This window comes from Taudactylus pleione, unplaced genomic scaffold (assembly GCF_031769625.1).
Source record: "Taudactylus pleione unplaced genomic scaffold, aTauple2 ptg000372l, whole genome shotgun sequence".
Lineage (NCBI taxonomy): Eukaryota > Metazoa > Chordata > Amphibia > Anura > Myobatrachidae > Taudactylus > Taudactylus pleione.
In genome coordinates, this window is record NW_028284773.1 from 5,921,165 (window position 1) to 5,934,544 (window position 13,380).

The 13,380-nt window shown below is 47.7% G+C and overlaps 1 protein-coding gene across 1 annotated transcript in view; it reads right to left on the minus strand.

Moving 5' to 3' along the window:
• Positions 1 to 405: 405 nt before the first annotated feature.
• TMEM207 (transmembrane protein 207) overlaps positions 406 to 13,380 on the minus strand; it is a 51,732-nt gene continuing 38,757 nt past the window's right edge. The window contains exons 4-5 of the mRNA XM_088444725.1: positions 3,380 to 3,522; positions 406 to 2,831 (exon numbers count right to left, since the gene is read on the minus strand). Coding sequence (XP_088300851.1) covers positions 2,686 to 2,831; positions 3,380 to 3,522 — 289 coding nt within the window. The 3' untranslated portion in view covers positions 406 to 2,685. The remainder of the gene's footprint in view (positions 2,832 to 3,379; positions 3,523 to 13,380) is intronic.

A 13,380-nucleotide genomic window follows, 5' to 3' on the forward strand; every position in this document is an offset into this window, starting at 1 on the left:
AATGCCTGCTGCCGTGCAGGTGTACGTCTGTTACTTACCTTGCGTCGCACCCTCTCACCTTCAGGCCGTGTGTTGAGCAGACGGTCCTGGAACCTCCGAATAGAACACGGACACGATGACCTAGGGGGAAGGAGACGAGGTGAGTACCGTCCTTCCTCACGTTGACCGACGCGCCCTACCGAACCGGGGGATTAATTCAGGTTTTAAGTGAAGATCATCATTGGCACTTTTGGCCTCAGATCCCGAATTTTCACCTATCGGTACTCACGCACCAGGTGAAGATCCGTCCTTGCACCGGGTTGCAAGGTTCACCGTCCGCCCAGAAGGAAGGAGATAGGTAGTGACAAACAAACAGGGAGAGACAGTACACACAGATATTTCTCACCGTGTCCACTCTTGCTCTTCGTCCGCTCACTCGCCTACAAGTCCCTGTAAGGAGATACACAACACAGCCGTGCAGGGCCTAAACCTATGTCAAGCAACTACACATACTAAACGGCATCACCCTCAACCTACGGTGTGTGTGTAGTGCGACAGATATAACAACAACTAAACTTTTGCCCTGCACGGAACACCAAACACAGACTAAATACACAAGAGCAAAACACAGTGCTGTCCCTTTAAATGTCTGCTACCTATCCAGAGCTGGCCAGCTCCTCTTCTCTGTGACTGGGGAAACCACTACCCCATGGGTGGAAGCCGTACAGCTCTCCACCACTGCTCACACCTCTAATCATCTATGCGGGGGCTACCTTTCTATATGAGGGGCACACCTAATGGGCTCAGGGCCCTGGACCTAACGCCCAGGGTCTTACATGCGGCTCAGGCCTAGGTGCCTGCCAAACGGTGGTAGGTAGTGGTCTAGGCCTAATGGCCAGATCACTTATTATGGGGCTCAGGCCTATTTGCCTGCCTATCTGTGGGGCTCATATATAGGGCCTAGTGCCCTCCTGTATGGGTACAGGCCTATGCCTGATTTATGGCCACGGGCCTGGTGCCCGCCTACTTTATTGGGTAGTGACCTGGGCCTAGTACCCAGGCCACTTATACCTAATTAAGAGGGGATCCTTTTTGGGGCCTAATGCCCGCTATAGTGCCCCGGGCCTTGTGCCCGACTGATTGCCCACGGGCCTAGTGCCCGACAATGCTCCACGGGCCTAGCGCCCGACAACCTCGGCGGTCTAGGGAGGGGGGTATATGGTGGGCCTCACGGAGGGCCTACCTGCTACGTTGGAAGAGGCTGCGGGGGGGAACTTCGTGACACTCTTTTACTTTCCTCCCCCGCAGGCCTCTCCGGTCCTCAGCTGCATTCTTCGGCCGCTGGCCCGTCCTGGCCAGCGGCGCCGCCTCTTCTTCCTTTCTTCCAGCCGGCGCCGCCTGTCTTCTTCTTTCTTGACAGCGGCGTCTTCTGGCCTCTTCCGCGGCCGCCGCCCCTGTTGCCGCGCCGATCTTCCGCTCTTCGGGAGGTCTTCTCTCCTCCCTCTCCGCCGCCGAACTCAACTTTCCCGCTCGGCGCCGTCTAATACAAGACGGCGCGAGTGGGCGGGGCTATGACGCAGCGAGCCGCGATTGGCTCGTCGCGTCCGCCTCTGATTGGCTGCTGGCCCGCGAGCCAGGTTTGGCTCGCGGCCAGAGCCAAACGCCCGCCGCGCCCAACGCCTGACCGGCGCTGGGACCAGGTACTCTCTCCCAGCGCCGGCTACCCGCCGCTTCTTGGCTGCCGGGCGCCAAGCTCCGCTGAGCTTGCGCCCGGAGCCAAGCTTCTCCCGGCGCCACAGTACCGCCGGCACTGGTGAAAGGGACCAGGTGGTCCCTTCACCAGGTGCCCGCGGTATCTGCACCAACGCTAGGGACACTACTGTCCCAGCGCCGGCAACGGATGTATCCCGCAGAGGACACATCCCTTCTGCCTGCCCCTGCACGTCGGCTGATGCTGGGATCAAACACGTGATCCCAGCACAGCCTTCCACAACATTTGCATAATAGTGGTTGACCAGACCTCGCGCAGGATCTTGTGTGTACGGAGTCTCATCACTGCGTCCGTCGGCACACTGGCTTAATTATGGACACCCCTAAAATGGCGTCCCAACGCACAGGCACACCTGTGTTTGCACGACCACCCCCCGTCACCACTAACAAATGGCACTTCCTGTCAATCAATATTGGAAGAGGTCTGCGTACACACTGCGTGTAGTCTGCTTATGCTTACCAGATCCCACCAGGTAGTTTTCGCAATGCGCAGTGCGACGCATACGCATTCGCAGTACGGAAACATCGCCAAAGTGCGTGCTTTCTCTCCTGTACGTTCCTTTCTGAATCAGGCCCTAAGTCACCTGTGCTCAAGCATGGATATTGGGAGTTTGGGAACCTCTGCATTCATTGAATGACAGGTGTGTGGAGTATTTTCAAGTAGATCCCATAAAATCAGAAAGTACTGAAAAGCAACATGTTTTGTTAAAGCAATAGACTCTCCTCATATACAGTTAGTAATAGAATAGTGTTTCTCAACTCTGGTCCTCATGGATTACTATATAGTTAGTACCTGTTTTTTAGGCATCCCCACAGACTCACAGGTGAAATAATGTAAAATTAATTAGTAAGTAATCAATACACCTTTTTTTTGTAGGATATAGGAAAACATGCACTGTCAGTGGTCCCTGAGGACCAGAAGTGAGAAATATTTAGTTAGACTTTGCATGTGGAGAACAATTCTTCATATGAAGGTGGAGCTCCTGACTCCAATTCCCCAAGTGCTATAGAAGCTACAGAGGCCTCTGAAGTTTCATGTGAAGTCGATGTTTGGGAATGAAGATACCGTGAAGATCTTGTTACTGTGAAAAAGAAACATTTATATTAGACATGAACAGCATACTCTACAGCATGTGTATACATTCCAGTGCTTTAAAGGCTAATTCCACCCAGAAATGAACATTTAGTTATGGGTGGCTTTCCATCATTTAAACATGAATCCGAAATATTACTTATCTGGGGTCTGACAATCCACCCAATGCAAAGAGTTACCATAGTTTGATGTTCTGGTGACTTCCACAGAGGCTGATTATCTATAGAGGCACTGGGTAGTCATTTGAGTCTGTTAGCAGGAGCAGACACTGGTGGGCATACCAGATCAGGATGAATACCAGACTACAGGTAAGTAATGTATTGGATTAATATTTAATTTACGGTTATGCTTTAACTTTGTATATAATTACAGTAAGTAGTGTATAAGTTAAATGAGTTACTTCACATTTACAGTAGAAAGTGAAATGTACAGGTGCATGGATGGAGACATTCAAATAAACCAATATTTGTTCTGCAGTAGAAGGATTATAATGATTGGTGTTTAATCCTTATAATTCAATTTTTTCAGTCTGTTTACCAAATAAAGAATCCGAGCTGCTCAGAGTAAAAACTGCGAGCGTTTCTTTGGTAGAAAATCTTGTTTGTTTCTTTATCCAGTACTGAAGGCAGCATACGGCCCCACAACGTACAATCAGGATGACCAGAAGGAGCAGGAAGACCCTGGAAAGAAGAGATTGCTATTTTAAGAATCCAACAGAGCTGTGTTGTACATGATATGATGCAGTCATTTTGTAATTCTGTTTTTAAAGGCATTTAAATGCATCAACTCTTCCATTTCACATCACCTAAATATAACTTTCTAGAAAAAATTGCCAACAGTAGGGTGGTCAACGATGTGTTAAGATTTTATACATAAGAGTGCAAGTGAGATAGGCCCAGTGCTACCAGTAGGTGAACCTAAGCACTTATAGAGGGTTCCAGTGGCTAGGAAGCACACAACAGATTCAATGACTGGCATTTTCAAAGCCATAACTACTGGTGTGCAAGTAGTGCCACATCACAGGGTGCAAGATCAAGGAGCAAAACCTTTGATGCCCCGTTGGCATCTGCATTTGGCTTGCAGAAGACTAGAAAAGCGTCCTGCAGCCGGGAAATCCACTGAGAGATTCTTGGTGCATGCTTGGTACACGCCTAGCTCTCAGGTACCTCGTCCTGGACCCTCTTCGTTATATAACATGTGTGGGGCTGGCCCATAGTGCATTGTTGTCCTGCTACGGCGCTGGACATAATGTGATTCATCCATTATTTTTAATGCTATCTCACACAAAGTGCTACCTTCTGATATGAAGGAGAATGCAGCCAGCAGTTTATCACTTGTATAGCTGCTAATCGCTGCTTCCCCCTGTCAGTGTTACACTGAGAGGGTGGCACTTGGCTGTAATTTTGCAGCTATGTACCACATTCCCAGTCTGAAGAGCTGAGAATACCACTGCTATCTCCAGCTTGACATGGTAAAAAGCAATGGAGGCGACCAGGGACGTATCTATAATGGGTGCAGGGTGTGCGGGGGCACACGGGCCCCTAGGTCCAGGGGGCCCACACCGCACACCCTGCACCAATATAGTCTAATGCTTACCTGTCTGTAGTATCCAGAAAGCAGCAAAAATCACTGGGAAAATGGTGGCGCCAATTTTCCCGGTGACTCGCACATATGCAGTACTGCTGTCCCCGGGAAAATTACACAGGCGCCATTTTCCCGGAGACCCGCGCATGCGCAGTAGAATCTGGCACTAAGCCAGAATCCACTGCACTGCAGCACCGCCAGAGAGAGGCACCACACTGAGTCTGCACACGGGCCCCCTCCTCTCTTAAAACACCCCTGGAGGTGACGATCCAATGGTTGAGTGATTTTTCCGTTTGGCGGTAAAGGCACCACCTAGAGCACCTTCAAGGCTTGTGCTGTCCCTGGCAAGGCGGCATTAATGTTAAATGAAATGTGAAATAGCAGTCTGCTATAATCATGTGTAGCCAGAGTTGTTGTGGCGCAATTTCATATCCTGGACCAAACCTACCCCAAGGTGATGCTATGACAGCACATAAATGGGAGCAAGGAGCAGGAAGATGAATGCCAGGCGCATCCTAAGGATGCATTGGGTGCTTATCCAGGCAGCAGGGGTGAGGTACAAAATGTCAGAATATTGACATGGATGGTAGAGTGACATGTAAACCTGACATAATGTTGACATTGCTAGAATGTTGATATTGTGAATGTGCGGATTTCCATTAGTAGGATGAGAATCTCTAACCAGAGCCTATCGCTGCCATTAGGCGGGACGGTCATTTATCAAAGCTTTAATGCAGGAGATATCAGAGATTGATTGCAGGAATCATTCCCATAGCTCTTAATGGCATCAGCAATATAGTTCTGTATGGGAATAGCAATATAGTTCTCTGTGGGAACAGCAATATAGAGCTATTTAATAAGCTTTTTCAGAGCATTTCCTCATTAGCTAATGCCATGTTCTGATGGTGTTAGCTTGTTCTGGGTACAGGTGATGTTACAGCCACAGAGTGATCTTCAGATCCCTCCAAGGTTGGTTGGACGCTCCTCCTCTTCCTCCTTTGCCAAAACTATGCAGTTTGAAATCCCTAGGAGCTAATCACTAAGCCTTGTGTCAGGTTTGACGTACTGAATCCCCTAGTGAGGGGTTGTGATGGTAGTTTGGAAGAATTCGGGGAACTGGCCTGGACATCTGGACTCCTCATCCACAGGTCTTGGACTTTGACGAGACCTGGTCAAAGGTGCAGAGTCTAACCTGCAGGGAGGTGTTCGCCAGTGACCCCTCCAAGTGGGATATGGGCTTAGCTGCACCCTGCAGGCAGGTCGCAGTCCTTTGACCAGGTATCCAAGCCCCGTTGGAATAGAGACTCGAATGTCAGTGGCCCAAGGGAAGTGCCTAACCAAGTCACTATTGCACCAGGAGATTCACCAGGAGATGTTGTTTGTGAGGTACTTGTAAATAGCACTTGAACTGCGGGGTGGCACACAAAGGATACACAGGGAATGGTGTGTGGACACACTTAGCCACACGGAATGGCACTTGTAATATACACAGGTTGAGATGGAATGGTACTGTAACTCACAGGAGACACTGGTAACTTTAATGTTCAGGCAGAGATGGAATTGCACTGTAGCTCACAGGAGACACTGGTAGCAAATATTCAGGCAGTGATGGAATAGCACTGTAGTTCACAGGAGACACTGGTAGCAAATATTCAGGCAGAGATGGAATTGCAGTGTCACTGAAAACAAAGCTCTCAGGCTGGGATGTAATCAGCACTGTTGCTCACAGGAACACTTGTAGCTTGTAATTGGTGCAGCTGTGAAACACTCAGGATAACCTTGTAGCTGGGAATCACAAAACAGCATGCACAGGTAGAGATATTAATCACCCTGGTGCTGAAAGGAGACACTGGAACTCCAACACACACAGAGCTCGCTGGAGGTTAGAAACACAGGCCAGGAGTGTTATAGCTCTGTGTCTCACAGGATAATACACAGGAGACTTGGAACACAGGCAGGAATGTTATAGCTCTGTGGCTCACAGGAATGACTCTGGAGACTTGGAACACAGGCAGGAATGTTATAGCTCTGTGGCTCACAGGAATGACACTGGAGGCTTGGAACACAGGCAGGAATGTTATAGCTCTGCTACTCGCTGGAAAGCACTGGAACAAAGGCTTGGAATCCAAGGGAACCTGAAACAAAACTCAACTAGTAAACTAGGATTGACAACTGTTGATCAGGCAACTTCCTGGAGTTCTGGAGGCGGATTTATACCCAGGGGTAGCAGATTACTGGAGCACAGCGTCAGCTGACTGAGATCATGCTACCATTGGTTAGGAGGACTGTCACATGAGAGGACCTGTCATGGCGGCGCCCATGATGGGAACTCCGATCCCCAAAACACACAGCCAACCATGGAAGTCCGCAAAAGCGCCTAAGGTAGAATACTCAGCATCACACCCCTCATTGCACCAGGCGTCACAAGGAAGTCAGGGGAAGCCGGCACAGAGGTAAGAGATAGCCGATCCTAGGCTGAACCCTGACAGTACCCCCTCCTTTTAGGGTGGGCACCGAACACCCATAAAAGCTCAGCTGGAACTCCTCAGAAACACACAAAAAATACTTGAAAACACAGGAAAGTCAATAATCCAAACATCAAAAAATCTTTGCTTCAAGACATAAGATGATTTCATAATAGCGATGAAGTGATCCACCAAGGCATAGTACTGTGTTACATCTCCATCAAAAAAAATGGGCATAGAAACATCAGATGGATCCTGAGGGACATTTATAGATGTAGTGGTAGCGTCATCTTGTGAACCTCTTAACTGATGGGGCACTTAAACATTTGACTTTGACACAACACTAGAAGATTCTTCCTTGAGTAAAGAACCAGAGATCTTTCCCTGGGATACGGATTTTGAAATCCCTTTTTGGGATGTAAGACTTGAGACTTTCTCCTGGAGTATGAGACATGATACCCCCTCCTGGGGTGTAACATTGGAAAACCCTTGCTGAAGTATAGAACTAGAAACCCTTTCCTGAGGTATGATGCTTGCAACCCCCTTCTGGGGTGAGGAACTCAAAATGAGGACCCTCTCTTGGGGTGTAACACTAGAAATCCCCTCCTGGGGTATAACTCTGAGAACCTCATCCTGGGGTGAGACACTTGAAGTTCCCTCCTGGGGGAAGATACTAGGAACCCCCTCTTGGGGTAAGAGGCTTAAAACTCCCTCCTGGGGTGAAGAACTCGAAACAAGAACTTTCTCTTGGGACGTAATACTTGAACTCCCCTCCTGGAGTATAACACTGGAAACCCCACCCCCGTCCTGGGGTGAAGAACTCGAAACAAGTACTTTCTCTTGGAATGTAACACTGGAAATCCCCTCCTGGGGTATTACACTGGGAACCCCATCCTAGGGTGAGACACTTGAATTTCCCTCCTGGGGTATAACACTGAGAACCTCATCCTGGGGTGAGACACTTGAAGTCCCCTCCTTGGGGAAGATACTAGGAACCCCCTCTTGGGGTAAGAGGCTTAAAACTCCCTCCTGGGGTGAAGAACTCGAAACAAGTACTTTCTCTTGGAACGTAACACTGGAAATCCCCTCCTGGGGTATGACACTAGGAACCCCATCCTGGGGTAATATACTTGGACCTCCGTCCTGGGGTAGAATACTTGAAATCCCTTTCTGGGGAATAATATTAAAGACTCCCTTTTGGGGCATAACACTAGAAACCAACTCCTGGAGTATAGCATTCGAGGACCCTCCTTCGGGTATGACACTTGAAATCCCCTCCTGGGGTATAGCATCAGGAAACCCCTATTGAGGTACTTGACTTGAGGCCCCTTCCTGGGAAACAAGATTTGAAACCTTCTTTTGAGGTGAGAGATTCAAGGCCCCTCCCTGGAGCACAGAACTTGGCACTCCCTGTTGGAGTATGGGACCTAAAACCCCCTTCTGGGGAAGCTGACTTGGCTTTTCCTTTCGGGGTACGCAATATGAAACCCCCTTTTGGGATGCAAGAACAGAGACTTCCTCCTGGGGTGAGTGGCTCAAAACCCCCTCTTGAGGTATGAAACGTGAGACCCTTTCTTGGGGAGTAACACTTGAAATGACGGCCCTCTCCTGGGGCATAAGACTCGAAATGAAGGCCTCCTCTTGAGGCATGAAACTTGAAATGAATGCCCCCTTCTGGGGCATGAAACTAGAAACGAAGACCCCTCCCTGGGGCGTGAAACTTGAAACGAAAGTCCCCTCCTGGGGTACAACACTTGTAACCGCCTCCTGGGGTGCCATACTTGTAACACCCTTCTGGGGTGAGAGATTTGAGACCCCCTCCTGGGGCGTGAAACACGAAGCGAAGGCCCCCTCCTGGGGCGTGAAACTTGTAAGGAAAGTCCCCTCCTGGGGTACAATACTTGTAATCCCTTCCTGGGGGGAAAGACTTGAACCCCCCTCCTGGGGTACGGCACTGGAAACCCCCTCCTGGGGTGAATGACCTGAAACTTTAATTTGCGTAGAAACACTCTCCTGGACGGAAACACTTGAGATCCCCTTTTGGGGTGTAACACTTGTAATTCCCTTCTGGGGGGCAAAACTAAAAACCCCACCTGGAGATATGTCACTGACTTTGGGAGGATGACCTACTCCTCCTATCTTCCCTACACAAGGAAAGAAACATCTAGTAGCTGGGCCACAATTATAACTTTCCTTGGCAAGTGTCCTCTTCTTGTCTGAAATTGGAGGAGTATGAGTCACCAATGGAGACAGGGAAGGACTGGAAGTTCCATCTGTAAGGAGCACCCCTTTATCCCCACCTCTGGAAGGATGAAGAACACAGTCTCTAATGAAATGATCCCCTGAGCCGCAGTACAAACATAATTGCAGCTCCTGACGGCGCTGACGTTCATTTTCCGAAAGCTTGGGGCGTAGGAAGCTTCGATGTTTAGTTCCAGTTTCTTTGATGGAATTTTTGGACACATTAGTGGTAACACCAGAGGGTTCAGAAGTAATTCCCAAAAACTCAGGGATAAATTTGAAAAAATTTAAGAGGGACTCCTGTACTTGCCCTAGTAAATACTGGAAAGTATTCAGCTGACCCGAAGAAATTTTTTTAGAACACTGGAGGGACTCGATGGTGTTAAACTGTCTAGTCAGTATTTGAAAACTCTGTAAAAGTTGTGAGTGTGCTAGTTCCTGGTTTCTCAGACGAAAGGCAATATCTTGAATAGCCCCGATATCCAGGGAATTGCCGACTTCCATAGTGGCCTGATCAAACTGTCAGGTTTGACGTACTGGAATCCCCTAGTGAGGGGTTGTGATGATAGTTTGGAAGAATTCGGGGAACTGGCCTGGACATCAGGACTCCTCATCCACAGGTCTTGGACGTTGACGAGACCTGGTCAAAGGTGCGGAGTCTAACCTGCAGGGAGGTGTTCGCCAGTAACCCCTCCAAGTGGGATATGGGCTTAGCTGCACCCTGCAGGCAGGTCGCAGTCCTTTGACCAGGTATCCAAGCCCCATGGGAATAGAGACTCGAATGTCAGTGGCCCAAGGGAAGTGCCTAACCAAGTCACTATTGCACCGGGAGATTCACCAGGAGATGGTGTTTGTGAGGTACTTGTAAATAGCACTTAAACTGTGGGGTGGCACACAAAGGATACACAGGGAACGGTGTGTGGACACACTTAGCCACACAGAATGGCACTTGTAATATACACAGGTTGAGATGGAATGGTACTGTAGCTCACAGGAGACACTGGTAGCAAATATTCAGGCAGTGATGGAATAGCACTGTAGTTCACAGGATACACTGGTAGCAAATATTCAGGCAGAGATGGAATTGCAGTGTCACTGAAAACAAAGCTCTCAGGCTGGGATGTAATCAGCACTGTTGCTCACAGGAACACTTGTAGCTTGTAATTGGTGCAGCTGTGAAACACTCAGGATAACCTTGTAGCTGGGAATCACAAAACAGCATGCACAGGTAGAGATATTAATCACCCTGGTGCTGAAAGGAGACACTGGAACTCCAACACACACAGAGCTATAAAAGCACTGTAGCTCGCTGGAGGTTAGAAACACAGGCCAGGAGTGTTATAGCTCTGTGGCTCACAGGAATACACAGGAGACTTGGAACACAGGCAGGAATGTTATAGCTCTGTGGCTCACAGGATAATACACAGGAGACTTGGAACACAGGCAGGAATGTTATAGCTCTGTGGCTCACAGGAATGACTCTGGAGACTTGGAACACAGGCAGGAATGTTATAGCTCTGTGGCTCACAGGAATGACACTGGAGGCTTGGAACACAGGCAGGAATGTTATAGCTCTGTTGCTCGCTGGAAAGCACCGGAACAAAGGCTTGGAATCCGAGGGAACCTGAAACAAAACTCAACTAGTAAACTAGGATTGACAACTGTTGATCAGGCAACTTCCTGGAGTTCTGGAGGCGGATTTATACCCAGGGGTAGCAGATTACTGGAGCACAGCGTCAGCTGACTGAGATCATGCTACCATTGGTTAGGAGGACTGTCACATGAGAGGAACTGTCATGGCAGCACCCATGATGGGAACTCCGATCCCCAAAACACACAGCCAACCATGGAAGTCCGCAAAAGCGCCTAAGGTAGAATACTCAGCATCACACCCCTCATTGCACCAGTCGCCTGACCACAAGGAAGTCAGGGGAAGCCGGCACAGAGGCAAGAGATAGCCGATCCTAGGCTGAACCCTGACACCTTGGAATACAGCTATCACTATACTGAAACCATACTTGCCGACTTTTAATATCTCCTCTCCGGGAAAAGCCCGGATATGAAATGCAGCTGGCCTCCTGGGGGGTTAGGGGGGGGGCAGGCCTCTATGTCATTAAGCCCTGCCCCCATCACGGTATACTGGTGCAAATTGTGGGACCACAAGGAGGGGACATGGCTAAATGACACATTTTCAAGACATTTAGCCCCACCACTCCATACAGAGCCGCGATTCCCGGCATTTATTTCCCCATCCTGCCCACTTCACTAGACAGTGGGTGGGATGTAGGAGATCCGGGCACTTTTCCGGGGGTGCAGAGGGCTACCTGAAAATTCAGGAGCTTCCCGCAACTTCCGGGAGAGCAGGTAAATATGACTGAAACTCTTTTTCAGGATAGTGTCTTATTAAATATACTGTCATGGCTAGACATTCTTGATAAATTACCATGAAGTAGTATCTCTTCATGCTACTAACACTGGTAAAAAAATGTTTTATCAGGGCAAATTTGCAAATACTAATAAATAAGCCATAGCGTATTCTGTCAGATTTAAGTTTTGAATTACAGCCATTTTTGTACATATACTGTAACATGAGAGTCTCTTGGAAATTCTTGAGTAAGCATGCATGCCACATCAGTGACATGTTAATTCAGCTCAATATCAACCAGATGCTACATGTGCCTAAGAAATACTCTGGCACAGTGCCATCTTTCCCTTGCCCCATTGGCCCCTGTGCACCGCATACCATGTCCCCATTATATACAGTATAAGCCACTGAAATCAGCTGTTAAAATGTATATCAGAAAACATCATGACAGCAGGACTAACAGTGCACATCAGCTCTGCAACATTTAGACCTGGCAATTCAGTTCTGGCATACAAAGTGATTACTAAGAAGACGTCAATGCTGTAAGATTGAATGGTGCCTGTAAACCTGCCAGTCTTTGGGCTGCTAGACTAGCTTCATTCTTACCAGTCACTCAACCGTCTCAACACTTTCAAAATGTGTTCAATACCCAACACAAGGTAATGATAAATCTGAAAATCATAGTTGTTTGGGACTGAATCTCCCATGTGAACAGCCGTAGCCTCTATAATTAAATAGCAATTTCCGGAGCAGATAAGATAGGACCACAGCAGTGCTTCTATTTCCCTGAGCTTCTTGCCTCTGTTGTGCAACATTGGCAATAATATCCAACCTGTGAGCATGTAATTATAACAGGAAATCGTATCCTTCCTTTTGGAAAGTCAGACAACACTGGAATACAGTACATTGTAAATTAAATACAGGTGTATATTTACTTTACTAGCACATTCTTAAAGACAATATAATGCCTGCAATGTCTCAAACAGCAGCTTCCATTGTGTATATCTGTATATCACGCCACATAAGATTTAGGGGTTTTCATGGAGTGGGGTTCATTTGAACAAGTTTATTTTATTTTACGTGGAGTATGATTTGTCAAAATCACTGATTTTTTGGACAATATTTCTCATTGCATTTGAAGCAGTAATTTTTTTTTTGGTGAAATATGTCATTTTGGTTTAGTAAATATATATTCTCCAGAAGGTTTTTCCATTAAAACAATTGCCTCTTTCTTCCCATAGCAAAAATCGTGACAAATTGCATTCATTAAATAAACTCCTTAGAATTAGACATAGGTTGTATGAATGCAAATTATATACTGTATGTTCTGAAAATCCCCTAATTAGGGGAACATTTGGTTACTTATTTCTGAGGTAATAAACAGAAGTATGGTGCCGGTGTCATATATTGGAAGACAGCACAGTAAATACAGTATGGCGTATGCGCAGAAAGCTCTGGCACAAAGCTTGTGCGATTGACTGTGCAAGTGCCAACACCATTTTTTTTCAGGGTGTGGGGGACACATGAAGTTTTATACACAGGCCCACATCTGTTTTAAAACTGCAGATGAGTGGTTCAGTTTTGCTGAAAACTAAACACAACCCAACTATGGGGTTCAGAGATGAACCGAGGCCGACTCAGGTCTTCTTGCTGAGTTCGGATCTCGGATCTCATTAATTTGATTTTGCTTGTTTTTGGATTGCATGTAAGTCCCTCCCTCATGATTTCAGGTGCCATTTCACACAAGAGAGTCTACAGAGAGGGAGTGGACTGTAGTTCATGCTGCAATACTACATACTATACTAGTCGCCATTAGAGAGAGTTGTAGGCAGATGGAATGGGTGGGAAGCATGTAAGGGACTGCAGGCATCTTTGTCAGTGTG